This window comes from Lygodium microphyllum, chromosome 24 (genome assembly GCF_053477565.2).
Source record: "Lygodium microphyllum isolate KBCC chromosome 24, Lygodium_microphyllum_v1.1.10, whole genome shotgun sequence".
NCBI lineage: Eukaryota > Viridiplantae > Streptophyta > Polypodiopsida > Schizaeales > Lygodiaceae > Lygodium > Lygodium microphyllum.
Genome location: NC_141158.1, coordinates 38,119,884 through 38,146,647, shown reverse-complemented (window position 1 = coordinate 38,146,647; position 26,764 = coordinate 38,119,884). Strand labels below are relative to the sequence as shown.

The 26,764-nt window shown below is 48.1% G+C and overlaps 1 protein-coding gene across 1 annotated transcript in view; it reads right to left on the bottom strand.

The window, feature by feature from the left end:
• Positions 1–2,615: 2,615 nt before the first annotated feature.
• Positions 2,616–26,764, bottom strand: part of ABCD2 (ABC transporter family protein) — a 147,523-nt gene continuing 123,374 nt past the window's right edge. Inside the window, exon 10 of the mRNA XM_087665385.1 lies at positions 2,616–3,061. Within this exon, the coding sequence (XP_087521511.1) occupies positions 2,903–3,061 (159 nt within the window). The 3' untranslated portion in view covers positions 2,616–2,902. The remainder of the gene's footprint in view (positions 3,062–26,764) is intronic.

The window sequence follows — 26,764 nt, the reverse complement described above, 5'->3', positions numbered from 1 at the left end:
ATGGACATCTGGAAGAAGCTGAAATACAAGTTTTAGAATGTAGGTCTGAACGACATGGAGATGAGGACTACACTATTTAGGGATCAAGGAACACATGATGAAGAACCCGTGAAGCTGTGGAATGCAGTGAGAGCTATGGTGATCAAACATACTTGGAACAACCGGAATAGAGTGATGATGATGGAGGAAAAGTAAAGTCTTGTTACTGATGTATATCAAGCCATTAGGAAAGGTAGCCTAATGATATTCAGAGTTTTTGAGAAAGTGAGCTCGTGTGTTCAAGATTGTGCATAAGTTGCATGCGAGATATGGCTAATGTTTTGTGACTCAAAGCTTGTCGATTGATGTAAATAGTCGTTCCTGTTATTTCTAAATGATACATATACTGCACTACCAGGAAAAACAGGGGCTTGAGGTGAACCATGTAGAACCGTGGCGAGTGTTTCATGCGTTTAACTTCCTTTAGCCAGTCAAAATGGAGGCTCTCTTCTTCAAGGTTCAGTGTACATCGCCATTGACAGTTAACATCCAATATATTTCCTGGCGTGAGCATGTTCGTCCACAAACTGTGCTGTAGTTTCAAACTCGCCTTGTGAAACCCTTGCCAACCAGATCGCCTCTGAATCTTGCTTCCTGCTGCAGAACCAAGTAAAGGCAAAATGATACCTTTGCCGTAGGGAAATTTTGCTAAGTGGAATGGGGTGAAAGCAAGACGTGCAGGTAATGTCGTGATTATTCTAACTACTAGTTTCTACGGTGAAAATGTGCTTTGAACAACTGGAACAGGCTTGAGAAATTCTCTTTGGCATGCAAGGGAGGATAAATCCTAGGTTGTGGTTCTTTGGGATCAAGTTTCAGCAAAGGAAGTGGGAGATATTGGCTGAAACCTATCTAGGCCAAAGCTCAAAGGATGTCCCTGTATGAGCTCAACCACGTAATGGAGCAACAACCATGGACAGCGATTCTCCAAAGTTGGATTGAAGCAGCTTCAATCCTCCTGACCACTTTCAAACACTTACAGTGATTTGAGAGGTTATTTGGGAAAATCAACCTGAGCATAAAACAGTTCTCTCTTGCTCAGGCCCTCCGGCAAGCTTGGGAACCTATCCAGGTAGATGCACAATGGAAGAGCCCAATGAATCGCATAGAAGACTCTCTATGTTAGCATCTTTAGACTAGTAAAGCCAACGATGTGGATGAAGTAGCCCCAATGTCCATTAACCTAAGCCTGTCATTGAAGCTCCACAAGAAAGGCATGAAAATATGGGACAGTGTATGGGACCCAGGAACTAGGTGCTTCAAAAGGACGAGACCTCATAGCAATGAACTTGGCTTCAACTAAGCAGAGACAGTGACTGACTCAGTCTTTTAACAGGATCAAAACAAACTAGCCAACAATCTTGGTTTCAAGAGAAGCCAATACAGGCAGTGAATGGGTCACAATTCAAGGCACCCTGACAGGACTTCAATCCAAGATGGACTGTAAAGGCAGTGGAAGAGTGGAAAAGGTGGTTGCTGCATGAGCTTTTCAAGGCCTGGTGTAAACACTAGCAGAATGTATTTGGTGTAAACACTAGCAGAATGTATTTGAAACAACCCCTATCCCTAGGCTCAATCTTCTTTCATGGTATATCTTAGCAAGGAAGATGCATGGCAAGGAAAGGTTTACGAGATTTTTGTCAATAGAGCCCCAATGTTGCTTCTATCAAATAAAAGATGAGGAGCTAGTCCATCTCTTTTGGAGCTACTATGAAGTACACTGTCTCTAGAATAACATAAGTGCATGGAAAGGACGAGCTTACACAACAAGGTGTGACTGTGAAGCAGGTGTTACTTGGAGACCAAGAGATAATCAACAAGAAAGCAAAAAAGACTATGGGATTCAGTTAGTGCTATTGCTCTTAAGCATACCCAGGGCATGAGGAATGCTGTCAAAATTGGGAGGCTGAAAGCTGTACTTGCCAACAGTTACCCAAAGATATTGCAAGATGCACTTTATGGTATGAGGCACCTCATGCTCGAAAGTCCTCACTACAAATTCGCTCACTAGTTGATTAGGAAAGCCAACTTCTTAGTTGTATCCCTTTTCTTTTAAAGTGCCATCACATTCAAATTATATGATATCTCACTATGCTTTACTTTGAGACCCAAACTCAACAATACAATGGGTGATCCAAGAATCAAAGCTACGTTATTTGATCTTGTAGATGGTAGGAGAGCAAGGTCTTGTTCGGATTGATGGCGTCATCTTTATCTTTATTTTGGTTCTTATTTTCTTCCTTTATCTATTACAGAACACCATGGATCAATTGTTTTTATCATTTTGGTCTCGTACATCAGTTTGGCCTCTAGTAGACATTAACGCCACTTTCTTTCTTTCTTTCTACATCTTCTTAAATCTATCCAATAGCACTTCATCTTGCTCCTAGTTCTGTGAATTTCATACATTTACAAGAGTCGTCGGTTTGTGTCCAGTGCACACTTGTCCATCTTGCTGACATAAATTATTTGGTCGTTGATAAATTTGCTTACATAGCTTACTGGTTCACATCGATTCACAATAACATACTGATAAATCTGCTTACAGAGCTTACAGGTTCACAGTAAGACGAGGAGGTGAGAAGTTCTTCTATTCGGTGTCACAGTTTAGATTTAGCAAATGGCTCTTCCAACATATACAGAACAGTCTTGATAATGCTCAGTGAAATGGGGAATTCTTTTTGAGGAAGAAGAATAAAAATTACAAATCCCCTGACTTGTGGTTACATGAATGAAAATTCAATTTCCTTGCATTTTGACATGGTAATTTCCTTAGGAAGACCTATACTTGCCCAGAATTTAAAACCACCATTCTGTACACTTGATTTGATAGACTGTACAGAGTTATCATAGTTTTAGATGATTAGTCTGTGATCTGTTCTAACGTCCAGTTCGGATTCTTGTTGTCCTGTTTTAGGCTTTGAAGTGTGAGCAAATATGAGTGAAATCTTCGTAGGCTCCTTCTGTGTCCAACACTTACATAAGTAATGCCAGATTTATGGATCTGGTGGTACAAATGTGCCTGATACAGGAACAGTTAAGATTAGAATAAACATTTAAGCACTTAAGAACTTTTGACACCTTAAAATCTCCCTCCCTCTCTCTCTCCCTTTCTTGTGGCATTGTGGACCTTGGCCAGGCTTTTCACAGTTGCATAGCATTGCTTGCTGAGGAGGCTGTAGGACACATGGCTGCATAGAGAGACAAAGGGAATATTGGCATTTGATGAATCAGTCACAGGCAAACTCCAAGCCCCTGGATGGACTCACACAAAATACATAGCACTATCAAACCAAAACAAGGCGCATGGTATCGAATGCAGGGTTCACTTGTATGCAAAATGGCATTGTCCTCTTTTGGAGCTATGGCATTGTTGCCATGAGAGTTACAGTTTGAGAGGTGTAGCAACAGACTTGGATATAACAGCATATGTGCAAGGTTGTGAATGCGGGGCATGGCTGCTGAGACTGGAATTGTTTTAGGCTTTGTCGAAAAACACTTTGGTTCAGGTATGGATAGGATCCTCATTGCCAAGATGAGAATCCTCATGGAGGGGATTCCGAGAATGAAGCACCACATGTTGGTAAATGAAACGACATGTGCTTTTTGTCCACGTGTTATCACATGCAAATGTCATCATGCAGGACTATGTTGATGCAAATTCAGCAAAGGCAGCTTCTTTACCTGAATGGATGATAGAGGCAGTTTTAGGTGTGGATTTGCTGATGCAGCAGACCCTTTTCATGAGATGGCTGCTATAGTCTATTTCACAGGTCAATTCCCCATGATTGTCAATATAAAAGCATGGCAAGAGGAAGCCTTGGGTAGTGATAGTGAGGAACAAAATGTAGTGGACGATATCTTTGGTGGTTTTGAGGTTTTCTTCTGTACACTGCACACCAGAATTGTGATTTTACAAAGGGCACCTTTGTTCTTGGATAGTTGATTGGTGCATGTGTTGCCATGTAGGCCTTTGGGACAAATCCAAGCTGCACTTCAAAAAGCCTCATTCTATTTGGCTGGAAGATGTGAAATCCCTGTCTCATCTGTAATGTTTGCTTCCATGCCAAATCTCTTAAAATCTATTGTACATCTTCAATTTGACGACACCATCTTCATGCATGGCTAAGATTTCCTAGTGCACATTCCAAGACAGCCATGCAAACCCTGATTTCTACTGAAATCAGATCTTCAATCAACAAATTTAATGATGAGGCTTTAATTGGCTTTTTTTTTGGGTTCTTTTCTTCCACGCCAATGTGGCCTATGAGACAAAATCCAAAGTATTTCCATGTCTAATTTCATCTCATCAGTAAGGTCTCCCTAGCTAGAGTAGAACCATGTCTAGTGTTATCCCATCGATAAAAGGAAACCCAAATTTGACAAAACTATGTACAGAAAAATGTGATGGAGGCTATAGGCTGTAGCTAATCTCAAGGTCTGTACGTGATCTCAGCTGTGATGCAGTCCCTAACTGCTCCACTGATATGCCTGGTGGTGAGTCTTCGATGTCTAGTGATAATGGCTCTAATCCGACTGTGGTGCAGCCTCAAACGTGGTCCTGGTAGATGGGGTCATTGTGCTTGACGAAGTGAAATAGCTCTATCCAATGCGACTCCATGGCATGGAATGGGAGGTGCTTGGTGGGGTGGCTCTGTCTCTACAAGGCTAGCAGTGTCAATAGGGTTGGATCTGTGAATAAAGTGTTTCAGTGCTTTGTGTGGGTCCCTCTTGGTGAGCTGGCCTCTTGTCTCACAGTAGTGCTATGTGGTGCCTCTGGATCTCCAGGAGGAAAAGGCCTAGGCATCTCTAGTCCTCGTACTCCATGACACAACGAAGAGGTCCTACACCATCACGGAAGAGGCGATGGTACTGTCCTCATATGCCAGTGTATTCTAACCCCACATATGTAATGCCCCTTTGTTTCAAGATCTCAACCACAAAGCTAGCAACTGCTTTCCTCTATTGGAGTCTCTCTCCATCTACCTGTCTCCATTAGTAGCCTATGAGAAGAGGTACAAATCTATCTGATAGCAGCCCACATGCTATGGGAGAGATGGGTGTCCACGTTTGCTGGCCGGATACTGAATCCATCATTAGAGAAGACACAAGAAGTGACTCTAGTAGAACTCCATCCTCAATCCTAGAGGGAGTGTTAGGTGGATCCATGTCCTTGTTGTCTCAATCCTCAAGATATCAGCTTTGATCACCTAGTTCAGCTCTAATCGACTAAGAGAAAGTGTAAGGCAGTCAAGGCTCTAGTCCAAAGGTGGAAGGTGGTCAATATCCGAACCATGTCGGCTCATCCAGATAGTCATCTGTGGAAACCAATGGTTCTTCTTGCTCTCTGTTGCTAGTTGTCTAGATGAAGTTACTGCCAATCTAGAGTATCTACAATGTGGGAGATCCCATAATCTATGCCAAAAGGTCATTGCCCTCAAGAGTGCCTCCATGACTCTAGGTGTTGCCCCCAACACTGCTCTAACAATGGTATGTAGGGTGGAGGGCTTACTCCTAATCATACCTGCTATCATCATGATCAATGGCCTTTCCATGCTATCCCAACCATCATAATAATCTCTCTTTGTTCCAATCTGATCAATGAGTGGACTAAGACACCGTTGGTACAAGCTGCAACCCCATACCTCTACTCCATATAGCAATGTAGGTGTGACTAGGGTGTCAAACAATCATAATTTGGCGCGAGGCTCCTTGAATTGTATGCGAGCACATTGACTCTTGAGTGCCCCTAGCGCTACATAGCTCGTGCCAGATGTGCCTTTGATGCCCCTCTCAATGTAAATTGCGGGCCAAAGAAGGTGACTCCCAAATGAGCATATTCCCTCACATGCTCCACTACAAGAGAGAGAGAGAGAGAGAGAACCCTTTCAGATCCTGGGCCGCCCGATTCCCAGGATTCCGTGCGCACGTATATGCGCCGGAAAGAAATGGCCACTTCACAGCAGGCTGCGCGTCCTACGGCCCCGTCGGGCCCCCGCAATCAGTCTCCAAGGAGAGCCTATACCGACGGCCCCAGAGGCTTCACCTGCCAAGCTGGCGTTCGATGCCAAAGGAAATGTTATTACACCCTGGGATCGGCGTTATCCCCGCCCCTCTCCCAAGGCAGTGGATTTCCCTTCTACCTCTAAAGCAGGTCGCCAGAATTCTTTTGCAGTATTGGCTGATTTTCTGGATGAGGGTGTCCCGGATGCTCTCGCGGAAAAGGTGAAATCGAGGTAGCAGGTGCCTCGTTCCTGACTTCCTTCTTTGAGGATACATGAAGATAGCCACGTGGAATGTGCGAGGCATTTGCTCTCGCCATAAGCAACATGCCATGTGGACCGTCTTGCACGAGAACCAGTGGGATGTATTGTGTGCAGTTGAGCACAAAAGTCACGGTGAAGCAGGAAAAGTGATGGATTGTCATGGATTCCGTCTGTATTATGCAGGGACCCATGCTACGCACTATTCGGGCGTGCTGATGATTGTCCATGAGAAATATCAGCCTGTCCTTGTTAAAAATGATGTGCAGGGCCGCTTTCTGGTGATCGAAGTCTTATTTGAAGGAGAGATTTTATGGCTGTTGGGCCTCTATGCTCCGAATGATCCCGCATCCCGACGGGATCTTTGGTCCACTTTGCAAGGCTCCATGTCACTCGGCCGAAGGGGGTTCTTGATGGGAGATTTCAATATGTGTGTTGACTCTTCTCAGTCCACTTCAGGGCATTCGGTAATGGATACGCCGGAAAGCCGGGTGTGGAGTTCCTTTGCTTTGCACGTGCTCAAGCAAGATCTTTGGTCGTGGCTTCACCCGTCTTTTTCAGGGTTTACTTTTCATTCCGCACAATATGCAACTACCTGGTCGCGACTGGACAGAATATATATCATGCAGGCCGATGATTTTCTTCCCGAGATGCTGGAAATGACGGTCTTGCGGCAATATGCGTTGTCGGACCATTTCCCCCTCCAGCTTGAGATGCGGGCACACTCTATTGCACCTTTTGTGCAATTCCTGGATAGCTCCCTTTACGTTTCAACTCCTCTTATTTGAAGCATTCAATTTTCCAGGGCTATATGCAGCAGTTGATTGAGAGGTTCTTATTGGACTTCGCCTCTGAGGGCTGGCCTTCATTTGCACGGCTGCTCTCTAATGTGCAGCGGGTTGCTCGCCAGTATGGGATCCATCATGCCTCGCTTTGCCGCCGACGTCGACATGCAACAGAAGACTTATTGGCTTTGGTCCGTTCCTTGCTCCTGGATTCCCCTGATGATGATTTTCTGCTGTCTCTGGAGAGGCGGTTGGCCCATCTTATTCAAGTGTTTCAATTGAAATCTTATCAACAGGCCAAGCTGCATGGTCACGGATCCGCAGACCATTGTCACTATGTGCAGAAACTATTTTATGGAACTTCTTGGTTCCTCTTCCTCGCCTTCTAGCCAGGTTACGCATGCCCGCTCGATCTTCTATCATCTAGTCCGCCAGCAGGTTCCAGTTGATATGCAAGCCGCTTTGGAGACGGATATTTGCGAGGAAGAGGTTATGGACGTTTTGTTGCACCTGCCGAATGATAAAAGTCCTGGCTGGGATGGTCTCACTAATGAATTCTTTCAGACCTCGGCCACGCAGTTGGTGAAGCCATTGGTGGCCATGTTTCAGCAGGTGTGGGAAACGGGGGTCATGCCCTCCTCATGGAAAGAAGGCCTTATCAAACTAATTCCAAAGGTCCCTTCGCCGTCAAAGTTGCAACACCGGAGACCAATCTCTTTGATGGGCTCCATGTATAAAATCTACTCCAAAGTGCTGGCGAATCGACTCCACAAGCACCTTCCAGCTATTGTGCATCCTCTCCAATATGGTTTCATTAAGGGCCGCAACATTCTGCATAATATCTTAAATGTGCAAATGGCTATTGACTATGCGCGGCACTCCGGTCAGGAAGTGGTATTGATCCAATTGGACTTGGAAAAGGCGTTTGATTATGTGGACTGGTCTTTCATTGCAGACCTCATGTCGGCTATGGGCTTTGGTACCCGAATGTCCCGATTGATCTACACCATTAGTGCTGAGGCTTCCTCCAGAGTTATGCTTAATGGTGGAGTTACAGAGCCATTTGTCCTTGCACGCTCGGTCAGACAGGGTTGTCCTTTGAGCCCTCTCTTCTTTGCCCTGGCGACTCACGCGGTCCTTTCAATGTTATCCTCCATGGCAGCCTCTGCTCAGCTGGCCGGGCTATCTCTTCCGTTGGGTCAGCACTTCGTTAGCCAATCTTTGGCTGATGACACCTTTATGATTTTGCAGGCGGACAGGGACAACATTCGAAGGGCATTAGATGTCTGGACACTCTTTGGTCAGGCCTCTGGGCTTTGCATCAATGCCCTTAAGTCAGCCATTCTCAGTTGTACGGAGCCTGATTTGCAGTCCTTAGGCTGGCAAGGCCAGGTGGTTTCCCGTGGCTCCATTGTCAGGCATCTTGGATACCCATTGGGGGTGGATGTACGGCCAAAAGCCCTGCTGGAGTGGATTTCACAAAAATTGGCGGCGAAGTTTATGTATTGGAAGTCGCAAGCGTGGCCATTCCATGTCCGCCTCAAAGTGGCCCAGACAATCATGCTTCCAATGCTAACGTATTTCCTGCCTTTGTTGCCATGGACGCCTACTACTTTGAAGGCCCTCACTCATCCCATCCGTTTCATGCTATGGAAGAAGGATTCACTGCAGGCCGGCATTTCCTGGATTTCATGGTCACACGCATGTACCCCTAAGCGCATGGGTGGAGGAGCTATTTTGGATGCACACACTCATATGTTAGCTCTCCGTTGGTCCCTTTTTCGTGCCATGTGTGTGGATCATCACCCATGGACCATCATAGCCCGTTATTTTCTTGAGGACAGCGGGCTCCGCCATGGCAACACACGGCTTCGGGCCTCCTGGTGGCATGTCCTTAATGCTGACTCTCATGTTTCCAGTCCCTCTTCCTCTTTGTTACTGCACTTGGTTCACTCTTGGAAAGTGGTGCTCCAAAAGGCCCGTTGGCACCCAGTAGGGGACCGCTTGCAGACTAACTCCTTTCAGCTAGAATTGTTGGCAGTATCGAGACTCCTTTCATGGGAAGATAAACATCAACTCAGACCAAGATTTAATCGCATGGCCCGTTTAGGTGTGATGTCGGTTGCGGATGCTACCCTTGCCACTCGCAATGTCCTCGTATCATTTCGGACTGCTCGGCGACTCTTTAAGATCCCCCGTGGATACCGTGATTTATGGGAGCAGCTTTCGACGAAGCTTCAGGGTCGGCAACCCTTTCCTGCCTTGACTGTGGATCGCCCTTGGCAGGACTGGGACCTTGCAGGCCGCCTGAGTCTGGAAAAGGCCTCTACTAATCAGGTGTATCATCTTCTTGTTCAAGATCACCAATGGCTGGGAGAGAAAGCTAACATTGTTTGGGGACTGCGGAAATCGCTGTCATGGTGGCACAAAACGCTGATGAAGGGCTGGCTAAATAAGACATCTTTCAAATGCAAGGTTTTTCTTTGGCGGGTGATGATTGGTGGTCTTCCTCTGGCCTCGGCCCTTGCCAAGCGTCGTATCTCGAATGGCAATTGTTTCTTCTGTACCACACCGGCGGAATCGGCCCGACATCGTTTTCTCTCTTGCCTGCTCGCCAAGAATATCTGGTCACTCTTGTCGCACATTTGGCGCGCGGTGGTGGGATCCTCGCTAACTCCTTTCGACTGGGTTTTTGTGCGCCCGAAGTATCCCGCACCGCCACAGTTGCATGCGAAGATCTTATTTCACTTTTTCAGATATTGGGGATGCTGGCACATTTGGACCACGCGCAATGCTTTTCTCTTTGATTCGGCCTCTAATGTACCCCGACATATTGCTAGGCTTAAAGGGCTCTTGCATTGGCAGCTAGATATCATCCGACACTCCGACTTGCTCCTTCGAGAGGATTTCCATCAGTGGCATATGGCAATTGCCTCTGGGTCGTTGCCATGATTGGTGTAACCTTTTCAGTGCATTACTACGGGGCTTCCCCACACGTTGGCCTAGGGCCCTCGTGTATCTTGTAATCAGAAAAAAGAGAGAGAGAGAGAAAGAGAAAACCTCTTCACATGATGGCTTTGTGTCATCATGTATCTTGTAATCCAGTAATCTTGTATTTTTTTCGTAATTAATACAATTACCTTTTACGAAAAAAAAAAGAGAGAACCCTTTCCTGCCCTTGCTTCGGATCGTCCCTGACAGGATTGGGACTTTGCAGGCCGGCTGAATTTAGAAAAGGCTTCAGCTAACCAGGTGTATCATCTTCTTATTAAAGATCATCAATGGCTGGTTACTAAAGCTAATACTCTATGGGGATTGCGTAAATCCCGGTCATGGTGGAGGGCAATTGTGATGGAGGGCTGGTTGAACAAGACACCCTTCAAATATAAGGCCTTTCTTTGGAGGGTGATGATTGGTGGTCTTCTGCTTGCTTCAGCTCTTTCCAAGCGTCCAATCTCCAACGGCAACTGTTTCTTTTGTACCACCAGTGTGGAATCCGCCCGTCACCGATTTATTTCTTGCCCCATCGCTAAGAAAATCGGGTCATTCTTGTCAGCCGTTTGGCGAGCGGTCGTTGGTTTCTCGCTACGCCCGTTTGATTGGGTTTTTGTGCAGCCCAAATACCCCACACTGACACAGCCACATATGAAGATCCCGTTTCACTTTCTTCGATATTGGGGCTGCTGGCATAACTGGACCATTCGGAATGCTTTCTTTTTTATTCCGGCTATAATGTTCAACGGCATATTGCTAGGCTTAAGGGTCGCTTGTATTGGCAGATAGATCTTCTCCGGTTCTCTGACATGCTCTCTCGGGAGAACTTATGTCCTTGGCATATGGCAATTTCGTCTGCGTCCTTACCGGACTTTGTAACTCTTAGGTCGTCTGGTTCTTGTAGAGAGACAGTGTGTTCTTTATACACGATCGGGTAGAGCCATCGTGTATCTTGTAATCATGTAAACTTGTACCTTTTCGTAATTAATGCAATTACCTTTTACGAAAAAGAGAGAGAGAGAGAGAGAGAGAAGAGAGAGAGAAGAGAGAGAGAGAGAGAGAATGGCTTGACACGAGAGAGAGAGTGTGTGTGAAGAGAGAGAGAGAGAGAGAGTGTGTGTGGAGAGAGAGAGAGAGAGAGAGACGCCGCCTGCGTGCCCTACCCTGCTATTGACTGGATGACTGTCGCCCCTCGCCCGCCCTCGTTCCTGCTCCTGTCACGTCACGCCAGCGGGTCCTGCTCGTCGCGGTCCTGTTCGCCATCGCCAGCCTGAAGCCTGACGCCTGTCAGACGTCTGTCTGCCCCAGCCGCCTGTCACACACCTGTTCTATCCGCCGCCTGCCTGCTCCTGTCGCGTGTTCTCTCGTCCGCCCCTGACGACTACCTGCCCTGTCCTGCCAGTCGACAGCCTGCTCTGTCACCTGTCCTCTCGCCCGCCCCTGACGATTGCTGCCCTGTCGCCTGTCAGACGCCCTGTTCTGACCACCGCCATCGCCTGCCAGATCTGTCCACCCTTGTCTGTCAGACGCCACCCTCGCCAGTCAACCGCCGTAGTCGTCGCCCCCGCGAGAGGCCGTATCCCCTGTTCGTGCCTGAGCCTGCGCCTCTGGGCTCTGCGACATGTACACGGAGGCAGTGCAACCTTGTCTTTCCACAGACACCGAGAGAGCGAGAGCACGCAAGCGCGAGAGAGAGAGAGAGAGAGAGAGAGAGAGAGAGAGAGAAGCCAGAAGACAGCAGTATGGCTGGCCTGGATATGGATTTTCTCGACCGGACGGTGGCAGCCCTTGGCCCTGATTCCAATACAGAGGAGCCGAAGGATATGGTGCCCTGCACAGAGGAGATGCCTCCGGGCTCTGAACTGCCGCCTGCGGGCAAACGCTCCAAGCATACTCTTGACGAGCCAATGGGTCCTCAGGAACGTTCCTATGCGCAGGTTGCCTCTGATCCTGTGGATTCGCAGGAGATAGACTGGGAGCATTTGCTGGACTTTGCCAATACTCTGCTTGGCGATTATGTCTAGCACAACAATGAAACTTTTTCTGATGCGGGAACTGATGATGTGCTGGAAGCCACGGTGGACCCGAAATCAGTCTTGCGGTCCTTCTCAGTGTTTTATGACCGTGCAGTCATACTTTTCTTCACTGGCAGAATCCCCGTGCTTTCACACATTCGCGAGCGGATGCATCATTTATTGCAAGGGGAGTGTGTTGAGGAGATCTTCCTTGGACCTCGCAGCTTTTACGAGGTGCTGTTGAAATCAGAAACACATCGCGCTGAGCTCCTGTCCAAGCTGCCATTATTCTTTGATCGCCGCTTGGTCCATGTTGTACCATGGCGCCCGATGGCCGATTTCCAGCGTCTGCTTCAACGAGAATGCCTGGTATGGGTGGAAGTGGAAAATTGTCCAGCAGTTTATTGGCCATTGTTGAAGGATGCAATGGCCGTTGTGGGCACAGTGCTGGTGCCCCCAAGCCTCAGGGCTATGAATCGAAACCATTTATGCATGCTATGGGACACAGCCAGGAAAAGGCCTGCGTGGCTTCACCTCAATTGTTCTGGCATGCATCCCTTGCATTTTCGCTTGAAATGGGGCAATTTTGCAGGCCACTGCTTTTCATGTGGTAAATTGGGGCATTTCATGGCCGAATGCCCTGAAAGGCAACCGTCTTCCGAGCATGCGCAGGTTGTGCTGCCTAAGGATGACATGGTGCTTGATGCCCCGACACAGGAGGCCCTTCAGCCGCCAAATGTTGTGGATAAAGGCAAACAACAGGTCCTGGGTTTGGACTCTCGCAGCACTGATTGGATTGAGGCCCGTCCAAAAAAATGTAAAAAGTTGGATGCAGGCATGGCGGATCCTGGGCCTACGACTTCACAGGATTCCGTGCGCACGTATATGCGCAAGAAAGAAATGTTCACTTCACAGCCGGCTGCGCGTACTATAGCCCCGTTTGCCCCCCGTAATCAGTCTACAAGGAAAGCCTATACAGACGGCCCCAAGGGCCCACCTGCTAAGCTGGCCTTTGATACAAAAGGTAATGTGATTACACCTTGGGATCGGCGTTATCCCCGCCCTGCTCCCAAGGCCATGGATTTTCCTTCTACCTCTAAAGCAGGTCGCCAGAATTCGTATGCAGTATTGGCTGATTTTCTAGATGAGGGTGTCCTAGATGCTCTCGCGGAAAAGGTGAAATCGAGACAACAACCGCCCCGTTCCTGACTTCCTTTTTTTGAAGATATATGAAGATAGCCACGTGGAATGTGCGAGGCATTTGCTCTCGCCATAAGCAACATGCCATGTGGACTGTCTTGCATGAGAACCAGTGGGATGTATTGTGTGCAGTTGAGCACAAAAGTCACGCTGAAGCAGGCAAAATTGTGGATTGTCATGGATACCGTCTGTTTTATGCAGGGACACATGCTACGCACTATTCGGGCGTGCTGATGATTGTCCATGCAAAATACCAACCTGTTCTTGTCAAAAATGATGTGCAGGGCCGCTTTCTGGTAATCGAAGTTTTATTTGAAGGAGAAATTTTATGGTTGCTAGGCCTCTATGCTCCAAACGATCCTGCCTCCCGACGGGATCTTTGGTCGACTTTGCAAGGCTCCATGTCACTTGGCCGAAGGGGATTTTTGATGGGAGATTTCAATATGTGTGTTGACTCTTCTCAGTCCACTTCCGGGCATTCGGTAATGGATACGCCGGAAAGCCGGGTATGGAATTCCTTTGCTTTGCGCGTGCTTAAGCAAGATCTTTGGTCGTGGCTTCACCCTACTTTTTCAGGCTTTACTTTTCATTCCGCACAATATGCCACTACTTGGTCGCGGTTGGACCGAATGTATATCATGCAAGGGGATGATTTTCTTCCCGAAATGCTGGAAATGAAGGTCTTGCAGCAATATGCGTTGTCGGACCATTTCCCCCTCCAGTTTGAGATGCGGGCACAATATATTGCACCTTTTACGCAGTTGCTGGATAGGCTCCCTTTACGTTTCAACTCCTCTTATTTGACGCATCCAATTTTTCGGGGCTATATGCAGCAATTGATTGAGAGATTCTTATTGGACTTCGCCTCTGACAGCCTGGTAGCATTTGCGCGGCTGCTTTCTAATGTGCAGCAGGTTGCTTGGCAGTATGGAATTTATCATGCCTCTCTTTGTCGGCGACATCGACATGCAGCAGAAGACTTACTGGCTTTGGTCCGTTCCTTGCTCGTGGATTCCCCAGATGATGATTTTCTGCTGTCACTGGAAAGGCGTTTGGCCCATCTTATTCAAGTATTTCAGTTGAAATCTTATCAGCAGGCCAAGCTGCATAACTTCACTGACACATTGCAAGATAGTGTTGCCAGTCTTGTAAGTTCTTTCGCGCCTTGCATGCTTCTCCGGCTTGTGAAAATATGACTAGGCTCCAGGATTCGGAAGGTCGCATGGTCACTGATCCGCAGACCATTGTCACCATGTGCAGAAATTATTTCATGGAGCTTCTTGGTTCTTCTCCCTCGCCTTCTAGTCAGGTTACGCATGCCCGCTCGGCCTTCTATCATCTGGTCCGTCAGCAGGTTCCACTTGATATGCAAGCCACTTTGGAGGCGGATATTTGCGAGGAGGAGGTTATGGATATTTTGTTGCACCTGCCTAAGGATAAAAGTCCTGGTTGGGATGGTCTCACTAATGAATTCTTTGAGCACTCGGCCGCGCAGTCGGTGAAGCCATTGGCGATCATGTGTCAGCAAGTTTGGGAAACAGGGGTCATGCCTTCCTCATGGAAAGAAGGCCTTATCAAACTGATTCCCAAGGTCCCTTCGCCGTCAAAGCTGCAACACTGTAGACCAATTTCTTTGATGGGCTCGATGTATAAAATCTTCTCCAAAGTGCTGGCGAATCAGCTTCATAAGCACCTTCCAGCTATTGTGCATCCTCTCCAATATGGTTTCATCAAGGGCCGCAACATTCTCCATAATATCTTGAATGTGCAAATGGCTATTGACTATGTGCGGCATTCCAGTCAGGAAGTGGTCTTGATTCAACTAGACTTGGAAAAGGCATTTGACTATGTGGACTGGTCTTTCATTGCAGATCTCATGTTTGCCATGGGCTTTGGTACCCGGATGTCCCGATTGATCTACACCATTAGTGCTGCGACTTCTTCAAGAGTTATGCTCAATGGTGGGGTTACAGAGTCATTTGTCCTTGCTCGCTCGGTCAGACAGGGTTGCCCTTTGAGTCCTCTCTTCTTTGCCCTGGCGACTCACCCGGTCCTTTCAATGTTATCCTCAATGGCGGCTTCGGCTCAGCTGGCCGGACTGTCTCTTCCTTTGGGGCAGCACTTCATTAGCCAATCTTTGGCTGATGACACCTTTATGATTTTGCGGGCAGACAGGGACAACATTCGAAAGGCATTAGATGTTTGGACACTCTTTGGTCAGGCCTCTGGTCTTCGCATCAATGCCTTTAAGTCGGCCATTCTCAGTTGCACGGAGCCTGATTTACAGTCATTAGGCTGGCAGGGTCAGGTGGTTTCCCGTGGATCCATTGTCAGGCATCTTGGATACCCGTTGGGAGTGGATGTACGGCCAAAGGACCCACTGGAGTGGATTTCCCAAAAACTGGCGACGAAGTTTATGTATTGGAAGTCGCAAGCGTGGCCATTCCATGTGCGCCTCAAAGTGGCTCAGACCATTATGCTACCAATGCTAACGTATTTCCTACCTTTGCTGCCATGGACGCCTACTACTTTGAAGGCTCTTACTCACCCTATTCGTTTCATGCTATGGAAGAAGGACTCCCTGCAGGCAGGCATTTCATGGATTTCATGGTCGCATACATGTACCCCTAAACGCATGGGTGGTGGCGCTATTTTGGATGCAGAAACTCATATGGTGGCTCTTCGTTGGTCTCTTTTTCGTGCCATGTGTGTGGATCATCACCCGTGGACCATCATAGCCCGTTATTTTCTTGAGGACAGCGGGCTACGCCATGGTAACACATGGCTTCGGGCCTCCTGGTGGCATGTCCTTAATTCTGACTCTCGATTTTCCAGTCCCTCTTCCTCTTTGTTACTGCACTTGGTCAGCTCTTGGAAAGTGGTGCTCCAAAAGGCCCGTTGGCATCCAGTAGGGAACCGCGTGCAGTCTAACTCCTTTCAGCTGGAATTGTTGGCAGTATCCAAATTACTTTCATGGGAAGACAAACATCAGCTCAGACCGAGATTTAACCGCATGGCCCGTTTAGGTCTGACTTCGATTGCGGATCCTACCCTTGCCACTCGCAATGTCCTCGCATCGTTTCGGACTGCTAGGAGACTTTTCAGGATCCCGCGCGGATACCGTGGTTTATGGGAAAAGCTTTTATTGGAGCTTCAGGGTCGGCAACCCTTTCCTGCCCTGGCTTTGGATCGTCCTTGGCAGGACTGGGACCTTGCAGGCCGGTTGAGTCTGGAAAAGGCCTCTACCAATCAGGTGTATCATCTTCTCATTCGAAATCACCACTCGCTGGGTGTGAAAGCTAATACTGTTTGGGGACTGCGGAAATCGCGGACATGGTGGCAGGCAACGCTGATGGAGGGCTGGCTGAATAAGGCACCTTTCAAATGCAAGGTCTTCCTTTGGCTGGTAATGATTGGTGGTCTTCCTCTTGCCTCGGCCCTTTCCAAGCGTCGAATCTCGAATGGCAATTGTTTCTTCTGTACCACTACCGTGGAATCGGCCCGACATCGTTTTCTTTCTTGCCCGCTCGCCAAGAATATCTGGTTACTCGTCGCAAATCTGGCAAGCGGTGGTGGGGTCCTCACTAACTCCTTTCGATTGGGTTTTTGTGTGCCCAAAGTACCCCACACCGCCACGGTTGCATATGAAGATCTTATTTCACTTTTTCAGATACTGGGGATACTAGCACATTTGGACCACGTGCAATGCTTTTCTTTTTAATTCGGCCTCTAATGTACCGAGACATATTGCCATGCTTAAAGGGCTCTTGCATTGGCAGCTAGATCTCATTCGACACTCTGACTTGCTCCCTCGGGAGGATTTGCATCCCTGGCATATGGCAATTGCCTATGGGTCGTTGCCATGAATGGTGTAACCTTTGTAGTGCATTAGTACGGGGATTTCCCACACATTGGGCTAGGGCCCTCGTGTCTCTTGTAATCATGTTATGTAATCTTGTACCTTTTTCGTAATTAATACAATTACCTTTTACGAAAAAAAAAAGAGAAGAGAGAGAGAGAAGAGGATGGCGGACCTAGCGCCCCCGTGACCTAGCGACAGGATTCTTGCCCCTGTGTCGCCATCGAACCCTATCGTCGCCTGTTCGCTATACCATCGCCTCGTTGACTCCTGGACCTGCGCCCCCCTCCCCGCTGACGCTTGGACCTGCGCTGTCGCATGTTTGCTGCACCTCGCCCACCTCATCATCTGTTTGTTGCGCTCTATCGATGTCTGGCTCTGGGCCTGATTGCGTCCGTCAGGCAGTCACGTCGCCCCTGGTCACGTGCTGCACACCAGGTCGCCTCGACAGGCTCTGCCAGCTATCCCGCTAACCAGTACGCCCTTGCTGTTGCCCTGTCTGCCCTCCGTACTCTGTCTGCTACCGGTGGGTAGTGGGTACCTGCAAAGAGCATCTTGTGGTGACGTGCAAGGGAGACACATATTCGAGGAGCACGTGACCGAGACTCGACACAGAGTACAGAACTGGCCTGCCCCTGTATAGCGAGAGAGAGAGAGAGAGAGAGAGAGAGAGAGGAGAGAAGCATGGCTGGTCTGGATATGGCTTTTATCGACCAAACGGTGGCAACCCTTGGTCCGGATTCTGATACAGAGGAACCAGAGGATATGGTTCCTTGCACAGAGGAGATGCCTCCTGGTTCTGAATTTCAGCCTGCGGGCAAACACTACAAGCATACTTCCGAAGAGACAATGGGTCATGAGGAACGTTCTTATGCTCAGGTTGCCTCTGATTCTGTGGATTCGCAGGAGATTGACTGGGAGCATTTGCTGGAGTTTGCCAATACTCTGCTTGGCGATTATGTCTAGCATAATCATGAAGCTTTGTCTGACTCGGGAACTGAAGAGGTTCTGGAAGCCACGGTGGACCCGAAAAATGTCTTGCGCTCGTTTTCGGTGTTTTATGACCGTGCGATTGTACTCTTCTTCACTGGCAGGATCCCAGTGCTTTCCCACATTCGCCAATGGCTGCACCATTTACTACAAGGGGAGTGTGTTGAGGAGATCTTTGTTGGGCCCCAAGGCTTCTATGAGGTGCTGCTAAAATCTTAGAAGCATCGGGTTGAGCTCCTGTCCAAACCGCCATTGTTCTTTGATCGCCGTTTGGTCCATGTTGTGCCATGGCGCCCTATGGCAGACTTTCAGCACCTGCTTCAACGTGAATGCCCGATGTGGGTTGAAGTGGAAAATTGCCCGGCTGTCTATTGGCCATTGTTAAAGGATGCCATGGCCGTTGTGGGAACGGTACTGGTCCCCCCGAGCCTAAGGGCAATGAATCGAAACCGTTTGTGTATATTATGGGACACTGCTAGGAAAAGGCCTGCGTGGCTTCGCCTTAATTGCTCTGGCATGCATCCTTTGCACTTTCGCTTAAAATGGGGCAACTTTGCAGGACACTACTTTTCGTGTCGAAAATTGGGGCATTTCATGGCCAAATGCCCAAAGAAGCAACCATCTTCAGATGATGCGCATGTTGTGCTGCCTATGGAAGACATGGTGCTTGATGCTCCGTCACAGGAGACAATCCAGCCACCTAATGATTTGGATAAAGGTAGACAACAAGTTTTGGGTTTGGATTCCCGTAGCAATGACTAGCTAGAGGCACGTCCCAAAAAAGGTAAAAAGTTGGATGTTGACCTGGCGGATACTGGGCCTAATGTTTCACAAGATTCCATGAGCACATATATGCGCAGGAAAGAAATATTCTCTTCACAACATGCTGCGCGTACTATGGTTCCTTCTGCTCCCCGTAATCAGTCTACGAGGAAAGTATATACAGACAGTCCAAAGGGCCCGACTGTTAAGTTGGCGTTCGATACTAGAGGTAATGTGATTACACCCTCGGATCGTCGTTCTCCCCGTTCCATCCCCAAGACAGTGGATATTCCGTCTACCTCTAAAGCTGGCCATCAGAAATCTTTTGCAGTGTTAGCTGATTTTCTGGATGAAAGTGTCCTTGACATTCTAGCAGAAAAGGTTAAACCGAGGCAAGCGGTGCCTCCTTCCTGATTTTCTTTTTGAAGACATATGAAGATAGCCACGTGGAATGTGCGAGGCATTTGTTCTCGCCATAAGCAACATGCCATGTGGATTGTATTGCATGAGATTCAGTGGGATGTCTTGTGTGCGGTTGAGCACAAGAGTCACGGTGAGGCAGGAAAAGTTGTGGATTGCCATGGGTTTCGCTTGTTTTATGAAGGGACACATGCTATGCATTATTTTGGTGTGCTTATGATTGTCCATGAGAAATATCAGCCTATTCTTATTAAAAATGATGTACAGGGCCGCTTTGTGGTAATTGAAGTTTTATTTGAAGGAGAGATCTTATGGTTGATGGGCCTCTATGCTCCAAATGACCCTTTATCTCAACAAGATCTTTGGAAGACTTTGCAGAGCTCCTTGTCTCTTGGCAGAAGGGGTTTTTTGATGGGGGATTTTAATGTGTTGATTCTTCACGGTCCACTTCAGGGCATTCGATGATGGATGCTTCGGAAAGTCGGGTGTGGAATGTCTTTGTTCTTGCGGTGTTCAAGCAAGATCTATGGTCTTGGCTACACTCTTCTTCTACAGGGTTTACTTTCCATTCGGCACAGTATGCAACTACATAGTCGCGGTTGGACCGAATGTACATCATGCAGGATGATGATTTTCTTCCTGAGATGCTGGAAATGAAAGTCTTGCAGCAATATGCCTTGTCGAACCATTTCCCTCTCCAGCTTGAGATACTTACACAACCCATTGCACCTTTTATACAGTTGCTGGATAGACTCCCTTTACGTTTCAACTCGTCTTATTTGAAGCATTCAATCTTTCACGGCTATATGCAGCAATTGATTGAGAGATTTTTATTGGACTTCGTCTCTGAGGGCACGGCTTCCTTTGAACGATTGCTCTCTAATGTGCAGCGGATTGCTCGGCAATATGGGATCCATCATGTCTCTCTTTGTCGGCGGCGTCGACATGCAGCGGAGGACTTACTGGCTTTGGTTCGTTCTCTGCTGGTGGACACCCCAGAGGATGAATTTCTGCTGTCACTGGCGATGCATTTGGCTGCTCTTATTACAGAGTTTCAGTTGAAATCTTATCAGCAAGCCAAAGTGCAAAATTTGACTGACAATTTGCAAGATGGTGCTTGTCAGACTCATAAGTTTTTTCGCGCTCTGCATGTTTCTCCTGCTTGAGAAAATATGACTAGACTCCAGCATTCAGAAGGTCGAATGGTCACTGATCGGCAGACCATTGTCAATATGTGCAGGAATTATTTTCTAGATCTTCTTGGTTCTTCTCCGTCACCTTCTGACCAGGTTACGCATGCACGCTCAGTCTTCTATGATCTGGTCCACCATCAGGTTCCACTTGATATGCAAACTACTTTGGAGGCAGATATTTGTGAGGAGGAGGTTATGGATGTTTTGTTACGCTTGCCTAAGGGTAAAAGTCCCGGTGGGGATGATCTCACCAATGAATTCTTTGAGAGTTCTGCTACCCAACTGGTGAAGTCATTGGCGGCTATGTTTCAGCAGGTTTGGGAAACAGGATTCATGCCTTCCTCATGGAAAGAAGGCCTTATCAAACTACTTCCAAAGGTTCCTTCGCCGTCAATGTTGCAACATTGGAGACCAATTTCTTTGACGGGTTCAATGTATAAAATCTTTTCCAAAGTGCTGGTGAATCGGCTCCACAAGCACCTTCCAGCTATTGTGCATCCTCTTCAATATGGTTTCATTAAGGGCCGCAACATTCTGCATAATATCTTAAATGTGCAAACGGCTATTGACTATGTAAGGCACTCTAGTCAGGAAGTGGTATTGATTCAATTGGATCTGGAAAAGGCTTTTGACTATTTAGACTGGTCTTTCATTGCAGAACTTATATCTACTACGGGTTTTGGTACTCGGATGTCCCGATTGATCTACACCATTAGTGCTGCGGCTTCTTCGCGAGTTATACTAAATGGTGGTGTAACAAAGCCATTTGTCCTTACATGCTTTGTGAGACACGGTTGCCCTTTGAGTCCTCTCTTCTTTGCCCTGGCGACTCATCCGGTTCTTTCAATGTTATCTTCAATGGCAGCTTCTACTCAGCTCGTCGGATTGTCTCTTCCTTTGGGACAGCACTTCATTAGCCAATCTTTGGCTGATGATAGCTTTATGATTTTGCGTGTGGACAAGGACAACATTCGCAAGGCATTAGATGTTTGGACGCTCTTTGGTCATGCTTCTCATCTTCGTATCAATGCTTTCAAATAAGCCATTCTCAGTTGCACGGAGTCCGATTTACAGTCATTGGACTCACAGGGACAGGTTGTTCCCCGTGGTTCCATTGTCAGGCATCTTGGGTACCCTTTGGGTGTTGATGTTCGGCCAAAGCAACTACTAGAGTGGATTTCACAGAAACTGGCAGCTAAGTTTATGTATTGAAAGTCGCAAGCGTGGCCCTTCCATATTCGCCTCAAAGTGGCTCAGATAATTATGCTGCCAATGCTCACATATTTCTTGCCATTGCTGCCGTGGACTCCTACTACTTTGAATGCTCTCACTCGCCCCATTCGTTTCATGTTATGGAAGAAGGATTCATTGCATGCAGGTATTTCATGGATTTTGTGGTCACATATATGTATCCCCAAACGCCTGGGTGGTGGAGCTATTTTGGATGCCAAAACTCATATGCTAACACTTCATTGGTCTCTTTTTCATGCCATGCATGTGAATCATCACCCATGGGCCATTATAGTCCGTTACTTTCTTGAGGATAGCGGACTTCTGCATAGTAATACACAACTTCGGAGCTCCTGGTGGCATGTCCTTAATGCAGACTCTCCGTTTTCCAGTCCGTCCTCATCCCTGTTAGTTCATTTGGTCGGCTCCTGGAAAGTGGTGCTCCAAAAGGTGCATTGGCATCCAGCGGAGGACCGCTTGTATACTAACTCTTTTCAACTGGAATTGTTGGCCGTCTCGAGATTACTTTCATGGGAAGACAAACATGAGCTCAGACCAAAATTTAACCGCATGGCCCGTTTGGGTGTGACTTCAGTTGCAGATGCCACCCTTGCCAGCCGTAATGTCTTCATATCGTTTCGTACTGCCAGGAGACTTTTTAGAATCCCTCGTGGATACCGTGATTTATGGGAGCAACTTTTGTTAGTGCTTCAGAGCAGGCAACCCTTTCTTGCCCTTGCTGTGAATCGTCCTTGGTAGGACTAGGACCTTGCAGGTCGGTTGAGTTTGGAAAAGGCCTCAGCTAACCAGGTGTACCATCTTCTGATTAAAGATCATCAATGGCTAGTTGCTAAAGCTAATACTGTATGGGGATTGCGGAAATCTCAGTCATGGTGGAAGGCAACTATGATGGAGGGCTGGTTGAATAAGACACATTTCAAATGCAAGGTCTTTCTTTGGAGGGTGATGATTGGTGGTCTTCCTCTTGCCTCGGCCCTTTCCAAGCGTCGAATCTCCAACGGCAATTGTTTCTTCTGCACCACTACAGTGGAATCGGCCCATCATCGATTTATTTCTTGCCCGCTCGCTAAGAATATCTGGTCGCTCTTGTCACAGGTTTGGCGAGCTGTGGTGGGTTTCTCACTAAGCTATTTCAATTGGGTTTTTGTGCGCCCAAAATACCCCACAGTGGCACAGTTGCATATGAAGATCTTATTCCACTTTTTAAGATACTGGGGATGCTGGCACAATTGGACCACTCGGAATGCCTTTCTTTTTGATTCGGCCTCTAATGTTTCGGGACACATTTTCAGGCTTAAAGGTCTCTTGCATTGGCAAATAGATCTCATTCGGCACTCGGACTTGCTCCCTTGGGAGGATTTACTTCCCTGGCATATGGCAATTTCCTCTGTGTCTTTGCCATGACTTGTGTAACTCTTTCGTGGTTTCGTACTGGGATTTTACACACGTTCGCTTAAAGCCCTCGTGTATTTTGTAAGCATGTAAACTTGTACCTTTTTTTCATAATTAATACAATTACCTTTTACGAAAGAGAGAGAGAGAGAGAGAGAGAGAGAGAGAGAGGAGAGAGAGAGAGAGAGAGAGAGAGGAGAGAGAGAGAGAGAGAGAGAGGAGGAGAATGGCTGGCCTGTTGCACGACCTGTCGTCGGTTGTCTGGCCCGTCTGGCCCATCGCTTCCATCGCCTGACCTATCCGCCCCTGTTCGCGCCCGTTCGGACCCGTCCGCCCTAGTTCGCGCCAATCCGCCTTGGTCCGCACCCATTTGCGCTCGTCTGGCCTGGTTCGTGCCTATCCGCCCTACTTCGCACCCGTTCACGCTTGTCTACCCTGCTTCACGCCGTCCGCTTGCATTGCGGGCCCTGTTGAACGTTGCCTTGTCCCTGCCCTCCTCCGTCGACTGTCCAGCCTTGCCAGATTCACCTGTTTCTGCCGCCCTGACGCCCTGTTTCTGCCGCCCTGACCACGCCGCCCTGTCAACTTAACCTCTGCCGCGGTCCGAGGCGCCGCCTGCGTGTGCCCCTCCTTTCGTGCAGAGGCGCCCAGCTCCTGTGAAACCCTAAACCTGACCTTCGTCAGAGAGGCAGCGTTTGGGATCGCGTGCCCTCTGCTCTGTACACAGAAAGAGAGAGAGAGAGCGAGTGTGTCGGTCAGTCCTTCTGTGAGATCAGTTCGTCACACACGATGGCTGGTTTGGATCTGGATTTCCTAGACTAAACGGTGGCAGCACTTGGCCCGGACTCTGATGCGGAGGAACCCGAGGATATGGTTCCGTGCACTGAAGAATTGCCCCCGGGTCCTGACATCCAGCCTGCGGGCAAACGTACCAAGCACACCCCGGAAGAGATAGGCATTACTCCGGATCGTTCCTATGCGCAGGTTGCTTTGGATCCGGTGGACTCTCAGGAGGTGGACTGGGAGCATCTGTTGGAATTTGCCAACACTCTGCTTGGTGAATATGTTCAACACAACCAGGAAGCCTTCTCTGCCTCTGCTCCAGACGATGTTTTGGAAGCTACCGTTGAGCCAAAAACTGTCCTGCGCTCCTTTTCGGTATTTTATGATCGCGCGGTGATACTCTTCTTCACCGGTCGCATCCCGCTGCTTTCCCGTATTCGCCAATGGCTGCAGAGTCTGCTACAAGGGGAATGTGTTGAAGAGATTTTTGTTGGATCCCGGGGTTTTTTTGAGGTCCTTTTGAAAACGGAGACGCACCGTGCTGCTATTCTGTCTAAACTGCCTTTGTTTTTTGATCGTCGGTTGGTTCATGTGGTTCCATGGCGCCCGATGGCAGATTTCCAGCGCCTCCTGCAACGTGAATGCCCTGTGTGGGTAGAAGTGGAAAATTGTCCGGTTGTTTATTGGCCGCTATTAAAGGATGCTATGGCCGCTGTGGGCACGATTTTGGTCCCTCCCAGTCTCAGGGCTGTGAATCGCAACCGCTTGTGCATGTTATGGGATACTGCACGGAAACAGCCTGCATGGTTACGCCTCAATTGCGCCGGCATGCATCCGTTACATTTTCGTTTGAAATGGGGCAATTTTGCTGGCCATTGTTTTTCCTGTGGAGAGTTGGGGCACTTTATGGCTGAATGCCCCGAGCAACAACACGTTTCAGATACAGCTCATGTTGCTCCGCCCATGGAAGATATGGTGTGTGATGCTCCGTCGCTGGATCCTACCCATCCGCCCCAAGTTCTGGCTAAAGGTAAACAACAGATTTCGGGTATGGATTCCCGTGCTACTGATTGGGTTGAAGTACGCGCCAAAAAAGGCAACAGGATTGGTGCAGGCATGGAGAATACTGGGCCTTCTACCTCACACGATTCCATGCGAACATATATGCGCAGGAAGGAAATGATGTCGTCAGAGCGCTCTGCTCCTGCTATGGTTTCTTCAGCCCCCCGCCATCAGCCCGCCAGGAAAATGTATTCGGATCGTCTCAAGGGTCCACCTGCACAGCTGGCCTTTGATACCAGAGGCAACGTCATTACTCCGTGGGACCGTCGTTACCCACGTTCTAACCTCAAGCAAGCCGATATGCCGTCAACTTCCAAATCTGGTCCTCAGAACTCGTTTGCGGTGTTGGCAGATTTCTTGGATGAGGGAGTCCTGGACATTCTCGCCGACAAAGTCAAATCGAGGCAAGCTGTGCCTCGTACCTGATTGGGTTTTGTTTACACATGAAAATTGCCACGTGGAATGTGCGAGGAATTTGTTCTCGTCACAAGCAACATGCCATGTGGACGGCATTGTATGAGAATCAGTGGGATGTCCTGTGTGCTCTTGAGCACAAGAGTCACAGTGACGCCGGTAAAGTTGTGGATTGCCATGGCTTTCGTTTGTTCTATGCAGGAACACAGGCCATGCGTTATTCGGGTGTGCTCATGATTGTACATGCCAAATATCAGCCAGTTCTTATTAAAAATGATGTTCATGGCCGCTTTTTGGTGGTTGAAATCTTATTCGAAGGGGAAATCCTATGGTTACTTGGCCTCTATGCTCTGAATGATTCGTTATCTCGCCGGGAGCTTTGGCAAACTTTACAGACTTCCTTGTCACTTGGCAGACGCGGCTTCTTCATGGGGGATTTCAATATGTGTGTTGATTCTTCCCAGTCTACATCGGAGCACTCGGTCATGGATGCGCCGGAAAGTCGTATGTGGCACGACTTGGCTCTTGCTGTTCTTAAGCAAGATCTTTGGTCCTGGCTACACCCGTCTTCTCCAGGCTTTACTTTCCATTCGGCTCAGTATGCCACAACATGGTCGCGGTTGGACCGCATATATATCATGCAGAATGATGATTTTCTGCCTGAGATGCTCGAAATAAAAGTGTTGCAGCAATATGTCTTGTCAGACCATTTCCCTCTGCAGTTCGAGTTGCTTGCACAACCCATTGCCCCCTTCAAGCAATTTCTGGAGAGACTCCCTTTGCGTTTCAACTCCTCCTACTTAAAGCATACTATTTTTCAGGGCTATATGCAGCAAATGCTTGACCGATTCTCCTTGGACTTTTCCTCTCAGGGCACTGCGTCATTTGACCGATTGCTCTCTAATGTGCAGCGGGTTGCTCGGCAATATGGGATCTATCATGCCTCTCTTTGTCGGCGCCGTCGACAGGCAGCGGAGGACTTGCTGCTTTTGGTTCGCTCCCTGCTGATGGACACTCCGGATGATGCATTTCTGCTTGCACTGGCCCTGCGGGTGGCCGATCTTATTAAAGAATTCCAGTTAAGATCATATCAGCAGGCCAAATTGCAACATCTAACAGAGACCTTGCAAGATAGTGCATGTCAGACCCATAAGTTCTTTCGAGCTCTCCATGCCTCTCCTGCTCGAGAGAATTTGACCAGACTCGAGGATGCACAAGGCCACCTTATCCTGGATCCACAGACTATTGTGCATATGTGCAGGAATTATTTTCGTGACCTTCTCGGTTCTGCTTCTCCTCCGTCAGCCCAAACTACTCAGGCCCGTTCGGTCTTTTATGACCT